We start from the raw sequence: 22,869 nt of genomic DNA, 5'->3' as shown, positions 1-22,869 counted from the left end.
TGTAGGAAAGTGGATGGACCTTGAGGGTGTCATGCTGAGTGAAGTAAGCCAGGCAGAGAAGGACAGAAACCATATGTTTGCACTCATAGGTCTAGCAGGAAAACAAGAGAGACCTAATGGAGAACCAGGGGGAGCGGAGGAGGGAGAGAGAGTTGGGGAGAGAGAGGGATGCAGAACTTGAGAGACTATTGAAAGCTGAAAATGAACTGAGGGTTGGGGGGGAGGGGGGAGGGGGGAAGACAGGTGGTGGCGATGGTGGAGGGCACTTGAGGGGAAGAGCACTGGGTGTTGTACGGAAAACAATTTGACAATAAAATATTATGGAAAAAAAAAACAGACAACCTGAATCTCTTCAGTGAGGCGCCATCAGACAAATCAAAATTGGGTAACATTACAAAATAAATGGCCTTAGGGGCACCTGGGTTGGGTGAGCATTTGACTTTGGCCCAGATTACGATCTGGGTTTGTGGGTTAGAGCCCCATGTCAGGCTTTGTGCTGACAGCATGGAGCCTGTTTCGAATTCTCTGTCTCCCTCTCCCTCTGCCCCTTCCTGCTTGCTCTCTTTCTCAAAAATAAACAAACATTAAAAAATAATTTTTAATAATAAAAGGCCTAAAATCTTTCTACATGCAAAGGTCATGAAACTCAAGGAAAATCAAGGAACTGTTTCAGACTGACAGAGAATAGACACAACCACTAAATACAATGTGTGGCCGTGGATGGAATCCTTTGTTATAAAAGACGTTGAGACAGGTGAAGAAACTTGAACGGCATACTTGAGTTAGTCGGTAGTAATGTTTTAATGTTAACATTCTTATTTTGATGGTTGTACTATGGTTATAAAGAATGTTCTCAGGGCTCCTGGGCGGGTGAGTTGGTTAAGTGTCTGACTTCAGCTCAGGTCATGATCTAATGGTTTGTGGGTACAAGCCCCGTGTCCGACTCTATGCTGACAGCTCGGGGCCTGGAGCCTGCTTCGGATTCTGTGTCTCCCTCTCTCCTTTCCTCTCCCCCTCTCAAAAATAAAGAAACATTAAAAACATTTTTAAAAGGGGGAAACAAACCCTCCACATCGTAACATGAACAACATTTATAGTTGTGTCATGCTAACTTTATCTCACCAAAAATTTCGTTTTGAAAAGAAATTTTTGATGAATTCCCAAGAAAAGTTTAAAGAAACTTAAAAGGCAGAAAGAAGAAAAAAAAAAAAAAGCCCAACACCTTGCCTTTTCCATTTGCTTTCTATCAGAGGCCCTTTTCGCCACCTCCTCTGAGTAGTCTAAACTCAGTATCAAATATGAGCTGCCTTGCAGATGCCAGCACATACTGTGCCTTTCAGAATATTTTTCAGAGCCGTGAATTTATTTATGTATAAACAATGTTTCAAGTCTATTCAAGTGGCTCCACAGAGTAATTCCACGTGACAACTTTTTCTACCATCAGAACCTCCTTATATTAAAAAGAAAACCATAGTTTAAAAACAAGCACTTATAAGTCATGGTTTCCAAGGCTACAGGGAACAGCTTAATGTTTGAAGCATCAAAACGGGAATGCCTAGCACATTTTAAGTAAGTATATTTTATTCTCTGAGCAATGATAAAACTTTCTTTTTCTGTGTGCTCTATTAAAAAAGTTTTATAATAATAGTTTATCATATAAGTAATCATTAAGTAAGACATTCATTTTTAGCCTTGAAAATATAATATTTGAAGTTGGCTATTTTGCCAATTTTGCTGTTCAGCTCCCAAGTTTGAAGTGCTAGGATTAGTACTTTGATCCTTTGATCAAACACACACAAACACACACACACACACACACACACACACACACACACACACATACACACCCATAATGGAATTGTGATGAGGTCTAAAAAGTATAAAAAGATTTTCATTAAGCATGCAAATTGTAATGAGACAATGTATTCTGTTAAAAACAGCATAGAGGAGAAGAGGCCTCAAGCATCTGGAGGGTGCCAAGAAAGTGTTGTACAACCTTGGACAAGTTATTGAACTTTCCTAAGCCTCAATTTCCTCCTTTGCCTATTGTGGCAGTTTATTGAAAGGATTAAATAGGCTAATAAAATATATACAATACCTAACACCATATCTGCATGGAATGGACACTCCAAAAACAACAACAAAGAAGCAGCTAGCACTGAAGAGCCAGAAGCCACCTATATTAAAAGATAATAATGCAAAATTAATAAAGCTAAGAGTCCGGGCACAGAATGCTCATTACATGCAGTAAGGTAAAGGAAATGAAGTGAGGTCCAAGAAAGCTTCCTAGAGCTGAAAAATGGGATCTACATCTGGAACAATGGATCTAACATGTCGGCAAACACTCCCTATCTCTCTACATGCTGTTACGGGGTGTAATCTTCTGCTCTTATACTGCCTGACAAACTACCATTTATTCGTTATTAATTTAACACCAACCATGTGCTAGGAAATAGACTAAGCACCAGAGGCCATAACAGTGAGTAAGATAAACCAGATTCCCTGCTCCCACAAAAGGTTAAATCTACTGCAAGAAACAGAGTAGTAAGTAGGCAATGACATCACCACGTACAGTGTTACATAGAAGATGACAAGTGCTTCCTGTCTCTCCTCCACCAACACACTCCCCAACATGAAGATGCCACTTGAGCATGCAAATGCCAAGATTTACATTTAGTGTTAGGTAGGAGGCTCCTTTAGGCCTAAACTACCTGCTTTCACCCAGCCTTCTTCCAGAGAGCTGCCCTGATTACATTTCCTTTGGGTATCTATCTGCTCATAAAGCGGCACTCTGATAATGACTTTACTATTGTTTTTTTTTTTTTGTGCAGAACTCCTGCCAGAACTGATACCAAGGAGGAGTGACTGACAGGTAGCACAAAGTCCTACTAATAGTAGGTTCTCAATAAAGATTTGTTGCTAGTAATATTTTATTTCAAACTATTGTCCACATTTTTTTTCTTAGATTACTGGATTACTAAACCCTTCACCTAACTGATCCCAAACTCTCAAAGTTTATCACATAGCATGCTCCATGGTTTATATTCTAATTCTTGATAGTTTCTATATGCATTCCCACAAATGTAGTCTTAACTGTTTGATCATCAAGAATGTTAGAAAATCTATAAACCCAATCTAATAACAATAAAAGCATCAGACATTTCAATAGAAGGACATTCTGCAAAACACCTGACCGACCATCAATCCTTAACATGATCAAGGTCATCAACAACAAGAAAAGTCTGAGAAACTGTATCAGTGAACAGGAACCTCAGGCAGCATGAAGACTAAATTTAACACAGTATACATACAGAATGAGATCCTGGAAGAGAACATCTGAATAAAGTACAGGCTCTCATTAATAATAATGTATAAGTATTGGTTCACTAATCATAACAAAGATTCTACTGTTGAGATCGTAGAAAATATGTATATTGATCTTTGCCCCCAGTTCCTGGCATAAAGCTTCTAACTAAGACCCTTGTCATTTCCTAAATCATAAAAATACTAGGAGCACTCAGGTTCCTAACACACAGTTCCTAAATTCCTTGTAATTTTCTGGACGTAGCAGCATCTTTGTTCAAATGAGACGACTCTTGGTGGGCTCCTGAATGGTGCCGAGTCATCAGAAAGACCAGATTAGAAGCCTGGAATTTTCAGCCCTGTCCCTACAGAGGCTGGAAATGAAATTAATAATTTATCACGCCTATGTGACAAAGCCTCCATAAAAATCCCAGTAATATGGAGTTTGGATAGCTTCCTGGTTGCTACACACACAAAAGTGCTAGGAAAGTGACATACCAGGAGAGGGCCTGGAAGCTTTGCACACCTTCCTTGTTTTTACATGTCCATCTCAGTTGAATGTTTATCTGTATCTTTTATCATATCCTTTTAAAATAAGCAAGCAAACAGTAAGTAAGCTGTTTTCCTAAATTAAGTGAACCACTGTAAGAAAACTGATAGAACCAGAGGAAGGGGCTGTAGAAACTTCCCACTTCTAGCTGGTTGGTCAGGAGCACATATGACAACATGGACTTGAGACTGGAATCTGAAGGTGGGGGCAGTCTTGCAGGACTGAGCCTTTCCCCTATCGGATCTGATACTATCTATTTGGAGATAGTGTAAGAATTGAGTTAATTTGTAGGGCGCCGAGATGGTGTTGCAGAATTGCTTGGTGTGAGAAAACCCCACATACATCTGGTATCAGAAGTGTTGTAAGTGGGGCAATGGTGTGAGAGTGAGGGAGAAACAGGAGGACTGGGTTTTTCCTACTCAACCTTTCCAATGAAAGATATTAGGAATGGGGAAACTGGGTCCAGGTTAAATGAGAACTCTGCATTATCTTACAATGTTCCTGAAAAACACTTGGTAATAATAACATAACACATAAAAAAAAAGTAAAAACCAAATAAAGAATAGCTGATTTCTCATAACATCAGACTCAGGATGTTTATAACACCATAGTGAAAGGCCAGTACCTAAAACACTAGTAGAAATTAGCCAACAAAACCTGAAAAAATAGTCCTTATTATTTAAACAAAGAATATAAATATTTTTTAAATTCTGCCAGATTATAATCGAGCCTAACAAAAACACAACCTGCAAGATCAACAAACCTGTTTTTGTGACTGACTCCTTTCCCAGGGGATTCAGTGGACAAGATGCTCTTTCAAAATACCAACTTAATCCTCCTCCACACACTTATGAACTGATGTCACAGTTCCAGTGTGAAGGTTTTAAAAACTGAGCAAAGTGGTCAAGCTCACGTTCTAAGACTGATAAAAAGTAGGACACCTGCAAAGATGTTTTGCGCCAAGTACACCACGTAAGAATTACTTACACCATTTTTTGACACAAAAGATTTACCAATTTCATGATTAGTTATCTCCTCATACACATACATATAGCACACTTACCCAAGCACATGAAGACACTACCCCCTATCTCAAAACAAAAAACAGTTCCCTGGACCTCTTATTTCCCCCCAGCTTTAGAACCATTTCCCTGTTCCTCTGGATAGAAAAACTTCACAGGAGTAGTCTGTACTTCTGGTCTTCATTTCTTCACTTCCATTTTCTCCTTCACCCACTCTGACACCACCATCAAAATGCTCTTATACATGTCACCAGTGAGTTCCAATTTGCTAAAGTCAGCAATCAGTTCCCAGCCTTCAACTTACCTAACCAATCAATAAATACTCGTTTCAGCAGAGCACAACCCTGAGCAGACTCGATTTACTTTAGCTCTGAGACACCACACTGTCCTAGATTTCCCTTGACCTCATTAGCTGCCCGTTCTCTGCTCTATCCTCTTCTTCCTAAATGTTGAAGAACTTGAGCAAAATCCGGAAGGCGGAAGCCATTTATTTAGCCAGCAGCAACGATGGGCTCTCGCCAGTGGAGTTTCTGCAGTAGCCGGTGTCCTCACTCAGGTATCTGGTGAGTGGTGATTTCACTGGCACCAGTTTTGTGATTACAGGATCACAGGTTTGATGGGTTGACCTTGAAGACTAGTGGTAGTGTGCCTCTGAAGCCTAGTAGCAGCATCCCAACTTCTACTCCTCCAGCCCTCTAATGGTTCTATAAACACCCAATTATCTGTACTAAATCTCTTTCTAATGAAAATATCTAGAGTGCTTGATGTTTCCCTACCCTGAACCTTCACTGACAGAATTCCCAAATTCACATCTCTGGCACCAATTCACCTCGATATCAAAACTGCATATCAAACTGCCAGCACCCTTACCTTCATAACTAATACTGATATCAAAACTCAACATGTTCCAAATATATTCCTGATTTGCCATTCCCTGCTGCTTCTTCCCCCCGCAGGAATCTCACAGCATGTATTTTCATAAATACCACTACAACTGACCTAGTTGCTCAGATTAATTATCTAGAAGTTATCCTTAAGTCCAATTTCCCTCACATACCCACACTGATTCCACTAGCAAGTCTGGCTAACTCTATTTTCAAATTACATCCAGAAATATACCACTTCTCTTAATTCACCTCATCTGCTACCAGAACAATCTAAGTCACTCTCACCCCTTACCTGCAAACGACAATGGTCTCTTAACTAATCTCTTTCCTGCCACTCTCCCTCCCCTCAGTCTATTCTCCATGCCAGACCCATTTTCTTTAAATAAAAATCAGATGACATCACTCCCTTGATCAAAACCATCCAATATTTTCCCATCAAAATTGGGAAAAAATCTAAAACTTCACAATCTAGCCTCTGCCAACTTTGCTCACTATAGGCTAACTGCTTAGCTGTTCTTGCAACAAACCAAGCTCACTCCCACTCAGGGCTTTTCTACTGCTAATTGGGTTCTCTAGAATGTTTTTCCCACAGATAACCACATAGCTTGCTGCCTTCTCTTTTTCAAGGCTTTGTTCAAGTATTTTCTTCTCAGTGAGGTCTTCCCTGATCACCCTATCTAAAATAACTAATCATGGGACTCCTGGGTGGCTCAGTCAGTTGAGTGTCCAACTCTTGATTTCAGCTCAGGTCATGATCCCAGGGCCACGGGACTGAGCCCCACATCAGGCTCCACACTGACTACGAAGCCTGCTCAAGATTCTCTCTCTCCCTCTGCCCCTCTCCCTTACTCTCTCTCAAACAAACAAACAAACAAACAACTCATTCTACCATCCTCAATACTCTTGATCCAGTTTAGCACTATCATTATTCTACCCAAAGGAAAAATATACCTACATATTTATTCTATAGAATGTGGGCGGCAGTATGGGAGAAAGGAAAGGAAATCTCTCTGTCTGGCTCTGTCACAATCCAACCTTATGCAAGTCAATTTCCCTTTCTGGATCTGTTTCCTCATTACCAAAATAGGGATAACAAAGAATAGCATAAGTCACATAAATTTGCTTTGAGGATTAAATGAGATAAAGTTTGTAGAGGATTTACCTGATAGTACATGTTCAATAAATGTGTCTATTTTACTATTATTACCCAATAATTTTTTGCCAAATTAATTCTAAGGCAGCAACTACATAGCCAAGATCCTCACTTCTCTAAGCTAAATATCTTCTATTCATAACTAGTTTTCATATGACTGCTTTAAAGCCCCTCTAAGGGCCACCTCCCCTAGATCTTCCTCATCAGAGTAAACAGGGACTCAAGTTAAACAGAATATTCCAAATATGAGCTAATGAACATAATGTCCATGAAGACTTGATATGGACATTGCATTTTAATTAATGCATTAGATCATTTTAGCTCCTTTTTGAAAGCTGTTGAGTCTATTTCTTGCTTACACTGAGTTTTTCATAAATTATAAATCTCCAGATGTTTAAATGTCCCCATAAACTGTTTAAAGCCAGTTCTATTCCAAGGTTCATATCTGACTCTGTCACTAAAAACAAAAGTCTATGAGATCGAATAATTGGTGCTACTGTGGCAAACTCATTTTACCTCTAGTGCCTCAGTGTGCTTCTTGCAGAATCAGAATTTAAGGGATGGAAGCTTGAAGATAGTGAGGGATGCCAACTAAGGAAAAACCACCATCCAATCACTTCACACGAACCATATAGAGGGAAAAGCAGTAAAGGGAACCACGTGTTCACAGAATTAGAGAGACGGCTTTACATAACACCTCCAACATGGGAAGACGCGGAGATGAGTGTGTTGAGTACACTTCAGATGGCTCTAGGAAATGAAAGCCTCCATTGTGCAGGTGCCAGAAGACTCTGAGAAATGCCTGGCCCACTTTATACTCAGGTGCATCACCAAAGAAATTTTATTGGGAAGGGTATGGGTACTGTTAGGTAGTTTCAAGGAGACAAAGAAATGTCACAGGAAATTCTTCCATAAGACGGAGAAATACATTAGAAAGGCCTTTGCCATTGGACATATCTGAAAACACACCAGCTCAATTTTTCCAAGCTGCAATTTGCTTCCCAGTAAAATAGAATTATAATAGTAGCATGCGATTGTGAATATTATAAAAACATGCATGCTAAATTTTCAGCCTTAAATGCCTTTCATGCTTTAGATACTCGTGTTATTTTCCTTCCCTACCACGTGTGTAGGCATACAGAAGGGTGAGATTATCACTTACTCCCACAATACCAACAAAATATTTAGAAATTATTAATTTCTCAATGAATATACTGAAACTCCTTTGCTTGCTGTATCTGTTAATCTATCCTAATAGAATATAAGTGCCCAAAGTAAGAATCTGGCTTCTCATGTTGAGCGTACTTCCAGTCATAAAGGATCAACTATAGGAATGAAGCTATTATTATTACTATGTTCACTCTCCTCAACAGATAAACGTGTTGAGTCTCAGATTCTCTTCCAAGGTAAAATATCCTACTTTTAAAATAAAGGTTACCTCAAGGGCCATGTGCTATCCTGATAAGCATAACGTATTAATTCTCCTAAAATCTCTGATAAGTTCTCTTAATAAAACAGCAAGTAAAAAAATCAAGTTATGGGTGGGGTAGATGTTTAATGGTAAGTGGTTATTTTGATTGGCAGAGACATCAGGGTGAAATCACTAAGTCTTGGAAGGCTGCCTCGGAACACGCCTGGCACCAGTGTGAATGCAGAAGTTACAAGGCAGCGATGTGGGGTGTGATGGGAAAGCCATCATTTGCAGTGACTTCTTAAACAAAGCAGTCTCAGTAAAGCAGTCCTGTGAATTCAAGCCAGAACTGACGGACAGGGGGAGCGTCAGACAGCATCTCTCTTAGGCAGAAGACTACTCTTATACTTACCTGCCCTCAAAGTATGCTCTTTGCTTCTTTCCACTGATTTTTCCACACTGAACTATTCCAACAACATTTAAAAATTAACTATTGCTCCAAGCCAGGAATTCTAAACACTGTTTTGGAGAGGCCTCATTTAATTTACCCACTACATTCCTACTCCCTGTTGAACAGTTAGTATACTAGAGAAAACAGACTTAGCAGCATGAATAGCCTACAAAAAGTCCCAGTTAAAGACTATCAGATCTGTCAGTTAATTCATTTAATAAATTGGAGTTAATTTATGATGCCTTTACATGATGCCATATGATGCCTTTACATGACTTTCCTTACCACATGCTTTGTCTAAAATTAAATACTCAGATATTTTATATTGAAAACATAGTATAATTGGGAGAGAACATATCCAAGGTTGGTATTATCTTTGGAAAGGTGATTAAAGATCTATCATTTAAAAAAATTCCTCCAAAGACCTACCTATTATTCAGTTATTAACCAACTAGGTTGTATTTTATCCAGTATTTATTAATTTAACCATTCATTAATTTAACAAATATCTACTGAGTATCTAAGTGAAGTTGGTGGTACATGTCAGATTGAGAACAATATAAACTAGATCCTAATTCACTAAACTTGTGTAGTTTAAGTTCTTTGTTCTTACTCTAACATTTTAAAGGCAAAAGGTATCTCAAATAATTTGTGTTGGCTCACACAGTAAAAGAATTCTTCAATATCAGAATTCCAAGAAGAACACATAATATAACAATATTGCTAAATGAAATGAAACCACTAGAGTGGTTTATGGGCTTGATTAGAAAATAAAAATATACATACCTCCAATACCATTCCAGCAATAAATTAAAAAATCTACAGGAAATATATGGTTTCTTAGCAAAACCTAACTGCCAAGAATAAACTATGAAGCAGGAAAAAATGGATAGAGCAAATAGCTTAACAGGTATTAAAGATTAACATTATAAAAGACACTTAAACTAGATGATTTAACAGCTAAATTCTAACAAACTTTTAAAGAATTTAAAATTTCCAAAAGTATTTAATGTGTTTCAGTTGATAATGATGCTACTACATAACATATATAGTTATTTAGGCACTGTACTAAGTTCTTCACATTCATTCATTTAATCTTCCAAACAACCCAAAAAGAATGATGCTATTATCATTTTACAGATTACAGTCACAGAAAAACATGAAAAGCTTGCCAATTCAATTTAAGATCTGAGGAAAAATGGTTACCTACCCTGCCCCACTTCCCCTCCACCAAAAAACAACTGCATATTACAAATACTATACACCAAAGAATAACCTATAACTAATTAATAATGCAAATTAGGAAATCTACATACTTTATTACAGCTATAAATTAAAGGAAGAAAAACATGTTGATAATCAATTGGAAAGGCAGTGCCAAAACTTCAGCATCCATTCCTAATAAAAACAGAAAATAAACAGGAAAAAAATATTTAAAATATTTTCCAAAAATTAAAAAAATATTCTGAACAGGAAAATACTGGACATTTTCAATTAAACCAAGAACTGGAGTAGCATGCTCACTATCTCCATTACTTTTCAGCATTATTTTATTAAGTTCTAGAAGTTTGAGTAAATGCAAGTAAGAGTAAAAAATCACTCTAAACACTGAAAAAGAACAAATAAACCTACATTTTATTGATGATGAGTATATGCCAAGAAAATCTAAGAGAGCTTTCCTTAAAAAACAATAATAACAAGAAAAATAATTTGTTATAGACATAGAAGATTTTCTTAAAATTATATCTTTTCCCTATGAAGCAATGGAAATGGAAAATATACTTTATACAATAGTGTAAAAACTATACCTTACTTAAAAACAAACTTAGTAGAAAAGCACATGACCATATGAAGAAAAGTATAAATTTTTTTATGTCTTTATTTTCTTATTTTTTTTTGAGAGAGAGACAGAGAGTGAGCGGGGAAGGGGCAGAGAGCGAGAGAGACAGAATCTGAAGCAGCCTCCAATCTCTGAGCTTTCAGCACAGAGCCTGACATGGGACTCGAACCCAGGGACTGTGAGATCATGACCTGAGCCGAAATCAGACGCTTAACTGACTGAGCCACCCAGGCGTCCCTGAGGAAAAGTATAAAATCTTGTTGAAGGAATAAAGTAAAATTTGAACAAATATATAAGACATACCATGTCTAAATGGGAATACTAATATAAAAATGTCAAAACATAAGAAGCCAATGAATACAAAAATTCCCATTCAAATTCTAATAAAGTTTTTTTAAGACTAGGACAAAATAGGGGCGCCTGGGTGGCTCAGTCGGTTGGGCCTCCGACTTCGGCTCAGGTCAGATCTCATGTTCGTGGGTTCGAGCCCCGCGTCAGGCTCTGTGCTGACAGCTAGCTCCGAGCCTGGAGCCTGCTTCTGGTTCTGTGTCTCCTTCTCTCTCTGACCCTCCCCCTCTCATGCTCTGTCTCTCTCTGTATCAAAAATAAATAAAAAAACATTAAAAAAAAAAAAGAATAGGACAAAATAACCTTAGTTAACCTATGGAAGAAAAAGTTCTGAGATCAAAACTAGTTATGAAAAAGAAGAGTAGCAAGAAGGGGATTTGCCTTACTTGATAGCACAACATATCAAACATCCAGCCTGATAAATCAATCTAAGATTGATAAAGGAATAGACAAAAAGATCACAATCAAAAAGAGAAGCCATAAATAGACCCAGTATATATGAGCTTTTAATATATGACAAAAGTAGTATTTAAATTCAGTATGAAAAAATAGGTCCTGGCACAACTGGATATTCATCTATGAAGAAAATTAATCTACCTCACAATATATGGGATATCTACATAACATATTTAAGAGTAATTCCAAGATGTATTAAAGATTTAATTTAAAAAGTAAAATAATAGAAGTCTCAAGAAAAATTATAAAATATATGCAGAACCAAAGTGTAAGAGAGACTTCTTAAGCCAAGACAGAGTACTCAGAGAAGATATATAAGAAAAAGTAATATTACATACTACAAATCATAAACTTTTGTAAAAGGTATACCAAGTCAATATATAATTGATAGATTTGGAAAAAGTACTCCTAAAACTTTATGAAAAAAAGAATGCAAGTAACTCAATAAAAACAGATCAAGTATATGAATAAGCAAATTCACAGAAGAATACACTTAAACGGATAACAAACTCAAGAAAAGATGTTCACTGTCCCTTGTAGCTCAGACGAAGCTTATACTGAGGCTAATGAGATTTAATAAAAAACACCAAAAAATGATTTCTCAGTGCCAGCAGAGATTCAGGATAAGGAATAATGCCATATATTATTTGCACTCTTTGAGAACACAATCTGATATCTCTGAATATTAAAAACTAAACATGCCCTTTGACTGAAGTTCTACTCCTGGAAATTTAATCTACAGAAATAAATACATCACAAATATTAAGATATAGATATACAGATATACAGAAAATTTGCTGCAGTATTGTGCATAGTGGCAAAATAAACAAACAAAAAACCAGAGCCGTAGTAAATATTAACACCTATCAACGAGGGTAATAGTTGAAAAATATGGTACACCTCCATCATGGACTATTATGAAAACATTAAAAGAGTGAATTGAAGAGATTTGTACATGGAATACCGAACAAGAAAAATATATAGAGTCGTGTATATAATATCCACTAAAATTTTGTAAAACAGCAGTTAAAACTGTTACCACACATACTATGTATGTAGGTGTGTATACAGTGATATCCATGACATATATATAAGGATCATGGAAAAAAAATTAAGACATACATCAAATTGTTAACATGGGTGAGTTGGTGACTATGGGTCATGTGGATATGTGTTCCATGTTTGGGTGGCATCGTAGGTCAGGCTACTATAATAAAATACTATGGACTGGATAGGTTATAAACAGAAATTTATTTCTCATAGTTCTAGAGGCTGCAAAGTCCAAGATCAAGGCACCTGCTTGGTTGGTGTCTGGTGAGAGCCTGCTTCTTGGTTCATAGACAGTCATCTTTTCACCATAACCTCAGATGGTGTGAGGAGCAGGTATCTCCCCTGGGGCTTTTTATAAGGGCACTAGAGGGCAGACCCGCAAATCCCCACCCCTAAATACCATCCCACCGGGGACCAGGTTTTATCCTAGGTGGAGATAACAAACATTCAGGCTAGTGGCTTTCTGGCAGGGGAGTGGGGGAGAAGGGCTTAAGGAAAAAGACAAGCCAAAGTGTAAACAGAGGGGGAAAAAATGGCACCTAAAATTATTCCTGTATTTTGTTAAAATTCTACTTTTGCGAATACATACATTTAAGTGTACTTATGTATATGTATCCATATTTATGTGGGGCAGGGGGAGAGAAAGATAAATAAATAAAATGTGCTATTACATATAAATACTGTTTTTGTTTAACCAAAGCTTATATTAAATACCAAAACTTTTCATTTTAAATTTTGGTTGAACACCTTTCTAAAACTTACCACGTGTCGCTGTTTTCTTTCTTTTTTTTTTTTTTTTTAAATACTGCTGCCCAGGGTCTGCCCTCAGAGATTCTGCTTGAATGTGTCTGGGATGAGACCTGAGCATCAGACTTTCTCTTTTGTTTTCTTTTTTATGTTTATTTATTTTTGAGAGAGTCAGAGTGCAAGTGGGGAAGGAGCAGAGAAAGAGGGAGACCCAGACTCTGAAGCTGGGCACTCGGGGACCCACGTGGTCCTGTTTTCTGACACAGGCTCTAATAAATCACAACTTTATATTTCACTGATGGTTTGGTATCAACGTGGCATAATAGAGAACAGCACATTTCCAGCCCTTATTCAAACCCGCTTTGACATGTATTTGTACTGTGGTGCTAAGCAAGTCATTTCACCTTTCTGTGCTTCAGTTTCATCATCCATCAGAAACAGCATTAGCTATTTAGGTTTACTAAGTACTTCTCAGCATTAACTCAGTTATGAACTGCAATATGGAGCTGTGAGTTGTGCTTGGGTAAAGGGACTGACACGCACAGAAGCGGTAATCTAACGATGCTTTTTTACTTAGTCTGTCTCTCTACAGCTGGACTATTTCTTCCCACCCTTCTTTTAGTGGTTACAGTGCTATTTATGAATCCAAACACAGTTATTTTAAAGGTAGGACAGTAGCTAATATGACTTACCACTGAACTATGTTCCAGAATCAAAGACTAAAACACAAACAGAGAAAATTATCAGCAAGCTCTCACTGCTCTTTGCTGTAAGTGTGTCTAGGTTAACAGGAATCCTCTTAATTCCCCTTCTAATTTATTAAAACTGAGCACACAGACACTGAGTAAGAGCCTAGTCTCTGCTACAAATGGTAGTTTTAGAACATAAATTCTATGATATCTTTTGCTTACAGCTGGGTTCTTAGCTATATTCTTTATACTTGCCATTACCAAAGAGAGATCACTAGGCAGCAAGAGGGAAAGACTCTCCTGCAACCAAAGCCGGTTCTCATATCCAAAATTTACAGATTAAAGACCAGGCAACGCCCTTCTACATCTCATCCCATCTGTTTCCTAAACACTTCCTGAAGAATAATGCATTTGATGTTAGCATTTCCCTTTTAAAATTGAAGTTTTATAGGATAAAGTATTGTCTATCAAAGCAGAAAAAGGGAGGGGGAGTAACCATTTACCTCCAGATAGCCAGATAAACATCTTTCAGAAAAATCCATAAAAGGAGAGTAAGATTAAAAGTCACAAAATCCTGAAATCTCACCAGATGTTTTGTGGAGGGCAGTGGCAAAAAGAAAAGAGGCAGCTGAAGGTTTGTAGATCTGATGACATTTTCAACACTTTTTAGATTATGGTCTAGAAATTTTTTGCAACTTTCATTTTGCCAGATGCAAACCAAAACCAATAACTAAAACAATAAAAACCCTGTAACCGAAAAAATAGTTCAATTTGGTCAAAAGAACGTTTATCATCTCCTCAAGAGATGCACTGTGATAGGGCTTATACGAGGACCAATAAAACGAGATTTCTGCCTAAAGGATCCTTCAGTTTGGGGTGATAACAGGAGAGAGGATCAGACAATTAAGAACTAATTATAACACAGTAAGTACTCAATAAATGCTAGCTACTAATAGCATAGGCAATGGTAGGAGGACTTGAAAGAAGGACACTATTCCCTACAAAATGTTCAAAACAATGTCCTTTGAGGAGTGCTTGGCTGGCTCAGTCAGGGTAACTCTTGATGTCGAGGTTGTGAGTTCAAGCCCCACATTGGGTAGAGATTACTTAAAACAAAACAAAACAAAACAAAACAAAACAAAACAAAAGCAATGTCCTTTGAATACCACATTAAAAAGTATGGACTTCTTGGGGCACATGGTTGCCTCAGTTAATTAAGTGTCCGACTCTTGATTTCAGCTCAGGTCGTGATCACATAGTTGTGAGATCAAGCCCAATGTTGGGTTCCACTGGGCTCCATACTGAGCATGGAGCCTGTTTGGGATTCTCTCTCTCTCCCTCTCTCTATGCCCCTTCTTCCCCTCAACATAAATAAAGAAACTTTAAAAAAGAAGAACTGTGGACTATATCCTGTATGTGATGGCTCAAAGATTTCTAGGCCCAATGAGAGGCAAAACTGATATATATATTTTTTTTAAGGTTACTCTGGCAGCAATGTGATAGATAAATTGTACAAAGCAATACAAAAGATTAGAAAGCAGTAAAATATACTGGTTAAGAATATGGTCTCATGGAGTGCCTGGGTGACTCAGTCGGTTGAGAGTCCGACTTCGGCTCAGGTCATGATCTCACAGTTGGTGGGTTTGAGCCCCGCGTCAGGCTCTGTGCTGACAGCTCAGAGCCTGGAGCCTGCTTCAGATTTTGTGTGTCCCTCTCTCTCTGCCCCTCCCTTGATCATGATCTGTCTCTGTCTCCCAAAAATAAATAAATGTTAAAAATTTTTTTTAAAAATAAAGAATATGGGCTCAGAAACTAGATTTTCTAGATCTGAATACAGGCTAACAAGAACTACTTGTGTGACGTTGGATAAGCTACTTAACTACTTTGTGCCTCAATTTCCTCATCTATTAAATAGGTATAGAAATAGATTTCAACAACAAGGGTTGTAAAATTAAGAGAGTTAATGAATGCTAAGCACTGAGAAGCATTCCTGGCACAAAGTTACTGTTCAATAAATAATAGCAACTCATTGCATGAAGGAAAAACTGGTACTATGGAGACTAGTTAGGAGGTCAGGAAACAGTCCCAGAAAATAGAAATGGGAACAAAGAGAGGTATGTTCATTTGGGTGCCTGAGATGATGATATACAGGATCTTAGACATCCAGGAAAAAGAAAAGGAAGAGAAATATTACACCAATGAGTGTAGCTCTGCATGTGTTAAGGCTGAGATTCCTACAGAACACGCAAGTATAAACGTCCAAAGATCAGAAATACAATAGAAAATACAGATCAGAAATCTGAAGGAACTAGAGGCACAGATTTGAGGGTGTGTTGGGTGCAGCTGTGGTCATGAAAGAGAGCACTCGGACAGAAAGAAGAACAGAAGAGCCATAGGACCCACATTACCTAGGGCTCCAGTGTCACAACAGCATCCACGGGAACTTCAACATGACTATGAATTGTCAGTTATATAGAAAGAGAGAATGAAATATAGCCATATGAAATAAACCCCTCCTTCAAAAAGTTTTCAGTGTTGCTACGGAGAAAAGACATACCCGTTAAACAATTTTATCATGATTGTTCAGGATTTATAAAAGTAACTCTAAAAGCAGAGGTGAGGGGCGCCTGGGTGGCTCAATAGGTTAAGCGTCCAGCTTCGGCTCAGGTCATGATCTCACAGTTCGTGAGTTCAAGCCCCGCGTCGAGTTCTGTGCTGACAGCTAGCTCAGAGCCTGGAGCCTGCTTCAGATTCTTGTCTCCATTTCTCTCTGACCCTCCCCTGCTCGCTGTCTCTCTCAAAAAAAAAAAAAAAAAAAAAAATTTAAAGCAGAGGCAAGGTGGTAGACATTAGAATAGCAGGAAAAGAAAGATAAATTATGCCGATGGTTGAAAAAGCTAACGCTAATATAAAAAACAAACACTGGCATTGAGAAGAAAGCTAATTCAAAGATGGGGGAAGGAAAGGGGAAAATGAAAACTATTGTGTATTGATTGTCTACTATATGTCAGTAACTGTCCTAGGATCTTTTAAGTATTTTATCTTATTTAATTCTCATAATATTCATAAGAGAAAAAATACTGCCATTTTACACCAGTAGTTTGAGGCCTACCAAAGGAAAGTAATTTGCCCAAAGTTTGGCATCCAGCTCTGGGCCTATGACCGTATTAGGACTGCAAAATGAAGGTGGAGGGCCCGTGATTCTTCTCCATACTTGCACTGCTTACACTGGCAAAGAAGGGGGAGGAGGCAAGAGAAACTGTCCCAGAAGAACACCAAATGATTCTCACTCATCTCACTACAGTAGCGCTACCTTTTTTGAGGAAGTAGGAGAGGAAAAAAATCAGAAGTAATCTTCCAGTCTCAGAGAACAGACAGGATTACAGACATCTCCTGCCTTCATCCCGCTGACCCCATGTTGTCCCCATAGCTAAAAATCTAAATAGCACACCAACCATGTCCCTCCTTCTCTTTCTAATCTTTCAATAACTCCATATCACCAACAGGATTTTAAAAAATCAACAGAACCGAAAAGAGAGAGTTATCCAGTAAGCCTAGGAACTCCTTAACCTAGAAGGAATAATAGAGGGGGAAAAAAGTTAACTTCTAAAAATAAATGCTCACTTGTAATTTATAACCCAACTTTCCTCAATTCAAAACCATAAAATAAGTGAAAGTTCAAGTGCCAAAGAGCAACATTGACACCTTGTGGTGAACATCCTAATTTAAGGTATCAAATATAATGGGTAAAGTGGCTCCTAATTAAACAGAACACTTAATCCAGGCATTTCCAAAGGTTAGAGAAGCAAAAATTTAATTACCATCACACACTGAATGTAAATTTGGAAAGAGCTGCTATTACTTTGGTAACATTGAAATTAGCCTACATTTTTAACTACTGAAGGAAAACTCAGAATAAAACCTCAGGTCACTATTTTCCTATGAAACAGTACAACACATTCACTTGAATGGCTTCTAATGCTCCGGTCGTAGGTGCTGCAAAATCCTTGCCTTAGTCAAGATTTCCTATTTTTCTGTGACATTCACACTTAAAAACTGGAAGAAATAAATGCATCCTAGTTGCACAATAACATAATGAAAGTTATTAACTAGAATATACTCTCAAAAAACAGAATCAAGAGATCTGGATTTAGTCCTGACATCAAATGGCACTGAGAATTTTGTGAAGTTAAGTGATATCAAAGAATTGACTGTGTTTTCACATAAAATTACAGATCAAGAAGTAACAATTTCATATACCAAAAAAAAAAATCAGGGAAAGAAAAACACATTATTTTTTGAAATTACTCCATCCTGGTACAATGTTGTCTAAGTTAAAAGAAGGGAAACCATACAAAACTGATCAATGCAAAATTAAATTTCCCAGAAAGCACTCTACATAAATCATAGCAAGAACATGAGAAAACAAGTTTTAATTTAGCAGATAAATAATGTTTCCTCTTGTTTTTTCTTTTTGAGAGAGAGAAAGAGAGAGACTGTGTGAATGGGAAATGGGCAGAGAGAGGGGGAGACAGAGAATCTGAAGCAGGCTCCAGGCTCTGAGCTGTCAGCACAGAGCCTGACACAGGGCTGGAACCCATGGGCTATGAAACATGACCTGAGCCAAAGTTAGGCACTTAACTGACTGAGCCACCCAGGCGCCCCAATGATGTTTACTCTTTACTAATGTCTAAGAGAATTATCAGAGAAAGTTCCATCTTAATCCGTAATGTTGACAAGTACAATGTAAAGTTTCTAGTTCCAGAGTAACTCTCTGGGCTCAGGTAATTTGGTTGTGTAAAAAGACACTTGATCTGATTTAAAAAAAAAAAAAAAAAGAATACATCTATGTTACTAGCTATAAGCAATTTACACGATGGTAATGAGAAGACCACTGTTAAGGCAATTCAAACTGCTGACCCCCCCTGAGGAATCTGAAAAACACCTGAGCAATGAAACCCCCAAGACATGTATCATTGCAAGAATCAATGTTAAATGAATGAGCAACTATCAAATTCATCTGATGATTTTGAATTTATGGAAGGCTCTGTGATTTTCAAAAAAATTTTCTGTCATCATGCTATGTGCACCTTATACATTTATATACCTTATACACTTATATACCTTATAACTTTATAACTACCAATCTACAAAGGTAAGTAAGACTCTGAAAAGGATCTGCAAAACTCGCTTGCCAGAAACGCTTCACACAGCTTCCAGTCCTGCTCTTACTTGCGGCGTGCTCTCAAATTAATCATTTAACACCTCTTGACCTCAGCTTCTACACTGAAGAGACAAAGGCTGATCCCTGATGTCCAAACACAAAAACTTCTAAGATAGTAAGATAACAAATGTGGAAATGCTTACAAATTACACAAATTTATAACATGATTGCCTCCACCTTTTAGAAGAATCAGAGGAGTTACATGAATTTGGATAAACAAGGGATAATTGAAATCAGGGTCAAGTTAACCAAAGCATTCTCTACTACACATGTTGCTTCCCAAGATCCTACAGTATTTCTTCAGTTATTTTCCTATCTCATTATTTTCCTATCTTAGTTTCTATGATGCCACCTTGCCCAAATCCTCCTCTTTTCAGTGACTTCATATTTATTTTTCTTTTAATTCTATGGATTTCTCTAATAAGATCACACCATCTCACATTTAGAAAGTATCTTTAAAATAGTAATATCCATACTCTAATTTCACTGTGGAAGGCAGGTCAAGGAATATCAGGGGCTTACCCACATTTCAAACGATTTGCTGTACATTCTTTTTTTAAATTTTTTAAAATTTTTTTAATGTTTTATTTATTTTTGATACAGACAGAGACGGAGCATGAGAGGGGGAGGGGCAGAGAGAGAAGGAGACACAGAACCAGAAGCAGGCTCCAGGCTCTGAGCTAGCTGTCAGCACAGAGCCTGACGCGGGGCTAGAACCCACGAACATGAGATCTGACCTGAGCCGAAGTCGGAGACTTAACCAACTGAGCCACCCAGGCGCCCCTACATTCTTCTTTTAAATACTTAAACCTCAATGTACTCCCAAACTTAATAGGCTCAATAATATGAGTTATATATTTTGACACCTCCAGTTTTCACTCCAGATACCAATCCTGTATTTCTTACATATCCTAAGAAGTCAAAGTGAAAGTACTTCTCAGATAAAAATCAAAAGTCATCAAATGTCTGTGGTTACTATAGTTGAAATCATGGTCTCTTAAGAGCAATTTACACAGGCATGTGACCAAACTTTATTATCATGTATAGTAAGATTCAAGATTTGCAAAGGATAGGCCCATTTCATAATGTTTATAAAATAAATAATCATCCAATTGGACAAGAGTCCAACCATCCTTCTGGACTCTTCTCTAGTAGATATATTGAGGATGTCTAATGGTCTGAAATTTATGATGTGTTATGTAAACATTAGAAAATTACTGCTAAAATAAAATTTCAATGAACGATCTAAGTAGGGTGAACATAGGCTGAGTGTCACTGTCACCTTTATTTTGAACTACATTTATTTTGGTTGCCTGCCTCCTGGGAAAATGTCCCAGATGATCTACCACATTGAAAATTAAAAACAAATTTAGAAATTCTTCAAAATTAAGCCCAGACATTATGAAAATATAGAGTTAAGGCATTTAGTTAAGCCTCTGAGCATGAGATTCATGCAAAGCTCCTTTGCCTTGCCAAAGATGATTCTTTTAAGATGAACAGCAGGTCAAAACTGTAAGCCATGTCTGGGGCTATTAGAGGGCATTTTCAGTAATGCTGTAGTTGTTAAGATTTTAGTAAGTCTAAATTCTGTACCTCTGGTTGCTGCTCTTTATAGTACAGAAAACTGGAAACAGCTCATATCCCTGTTTTAAGATCACTGGCTTCCAATTATTCTTTCCCACTGTCCAGAGAAAGGAAATGGCTTTCCAAAGGCTTTGTGAAACAGATAAACTTAAATCACTGTAGCTACAAAATTTATGAAGCTCTCACAAAAAAATGCTAAGCCTGAATAACAGCTTCTAAAGCTCCCATACATTTCCTCACACAGAAATGTCACAAACTCAAAATGAGGGAGATTCTTTAGAAAATGCAGGAAGTCTAAGAAGTCTCTTACCGCAGCAAAGAAAAGACATCGTAAGAATTGCGAACACAGTTCTGATCCACTTGAAGAAGAATATTCTTCTGAGCATTTGAATAACCCTGAAAGACATTAATCAACAAATTAATGAAAATAAAACAAAATATGTGTTAAAAATTAATCTTAATGTTTGTCTTCTGAAAATTATGATTTAAAAACACTTCAGTAAATTCAAATTGTTATTCTGAAAAGCACAATTTCCATTCTTAAAAGGTAAGAGAATTTAAAATAAATATCTTCTAGTATTTTCCCACAGAAGGCATGTTTCATATTATAGATTGTAGTAAACTTCCCAGGGAAGCCCCAGAAGTCTTAACATATTATGTGACTGAAGAAGAGTATTAGCAATAATATTTCAAGTATGTGTAGCCATCATATATAATGTTTTTATGCAGAAAAAAGTAATTCCAAGTTCTAATTAGGAATACCAAAAACAAATATTTCTTCTTAGTGAAATAAAGGTAGTAGGAGCAAAGATAATTTCTAGAGAGAATACAGCAAAATTCCATAAGAAGATTAGAACAGGCATCGTCACTTAAGAAATGCAAAGTAAACAGAAGTCAAGAAAAAAGGACTCTGGACCCAAACCCCCTGGATTACAATTTAAGCCCTTAATATACCAACTCTGTAATCTTGAGCAAGGCACCTTAACTCTCTTAGTTTAACTTTGGTTTGTTTCATTTAGAACATGGAGATGATAACATTATCTACCTCACCAACTCCTGTGGAAATTAGAAGAGTTAATGTTTGTAAAGTAAAAAGTATGTAATAAGTACTATATAAATGTTTGCTACAATGCTAGTATAAGCATTTGTTTAAAGTCACATTGCCATGGGGCGCCTGGGTGGCTCATCGGCTAAGCCTCCGACTTCGGCTCAGGTCAGATCTCACATTCGCGGGTTCAAGCCCCGCGTCAGGCTCTGTGCTGACAGCTAGCTCAGAGCCTGGAGCCTGCTTCTGGTTCTGTGTCTCCTTCTCTCTCTGCCCCTCCCCCTCTCATGCTCTGTCTCTCTCTGTATCAAAAATAAATTAAAAAAAACATTAAAGTCACATTGCCAGAAACAGTAGAAGGTTATTAGGAGAATATGAACAACTTTATGCTAACAAATCTGATAACTTAGATGAATCAGATACCCTCTAGAAAAAGTCAACATGACAAAATTGAAATGAAACAGTATCTGAATAACCCTGTTATCTACTTTTTAAGTGAATAAATAATTGAAAAGCTTCCCCCCAAAAAAAGAAATCTAGGTACAAAAGGTTTCATTGATAAATTCTATCAAATATTTAAGAAATAACATTAATTTGGGGGTCCTGGTGGCTTAGTCGGCTAAATGTCTGACTCTTGGTTTTGGCTCAGATCATGATTTCAAGAGTTCAAGAGTTAATGAGTTTCAGCCCTGCATCTGGCTCTGCACTGACAGTGTGGAGCCTGCTTAGGATTCTCTCTCTCTCTCTCTCTCTCTCTCTCTCTCTCTCTCACTCACTCACTCACTCACATACTCACTCTATCCCTCCCCTACTCACATGTATGTGCCCTCTCTTTCTCTCTAAAAATAAATAAACTTAAAAAACAAAAAAGAAATAACATCAATTTAATTAATTAATTAAGGCTCCTTCTATGTTTTGGCTATTGTTGACATTGCTGCTATGAACATTGGGGTACATGTGCTCCTATGCATCAGCATTTCTGTCTCTCTTGGGTAAATCCCCAGCAATGCTATTGCTGGGTCATAAGGGAGTTCTATGGATAGTTTTTTGAGGAACCTCCACACTGTTTTCCAGAGCGGCTGCACCAGTTTACATTGCCACCAACAGTG

The 22,869-nt window shown here is 37.5% G+C and overlaps 1 protein-coding gene across 2 annotated transcripts in view; it reads right to left on the bottom strand.

Annotated features, from left to right (window-relative positions):
* UVRAG (UV radiation resistance associated) overlaps window positions 1-22,869 on the bottom strand; it is a 297,755-nt gene that overhangs the window by 200,621 nt on the left and 74,265 nt on the right. For both annotated transcript variants that reach the window (XM_029956114.1, XM_029956115.1), the window contains one exon: window positions 21,026-21,111. In XM_029956114.1, coding sequence (XP_029811974.1) covers window positions 21,026-21,111 — 86 coding nt within the window. The remainder of the gene's footprint in view (window positions 1-21,025; window positions 21,112-22,869) is intronic.

Source organism: Suricata suricatta, chromosome 11 (assembly GCF_006229205.1).
Source record: "Suricata suricatta isolate VVHF042 chromosome 11, meerkat_22Aug2017_6uvM2_HiC, whole genome shotgun sequence".
NCBI classification, from domain to species: Eukaryota; Metazoa; Chordata; class Mammalia; order Carnivora; family Herpestidae; genus Suricata; species Suricata suricatta.
This window is presented reverse-complemented; position numbering and strand designations above follow the sequence as displayed.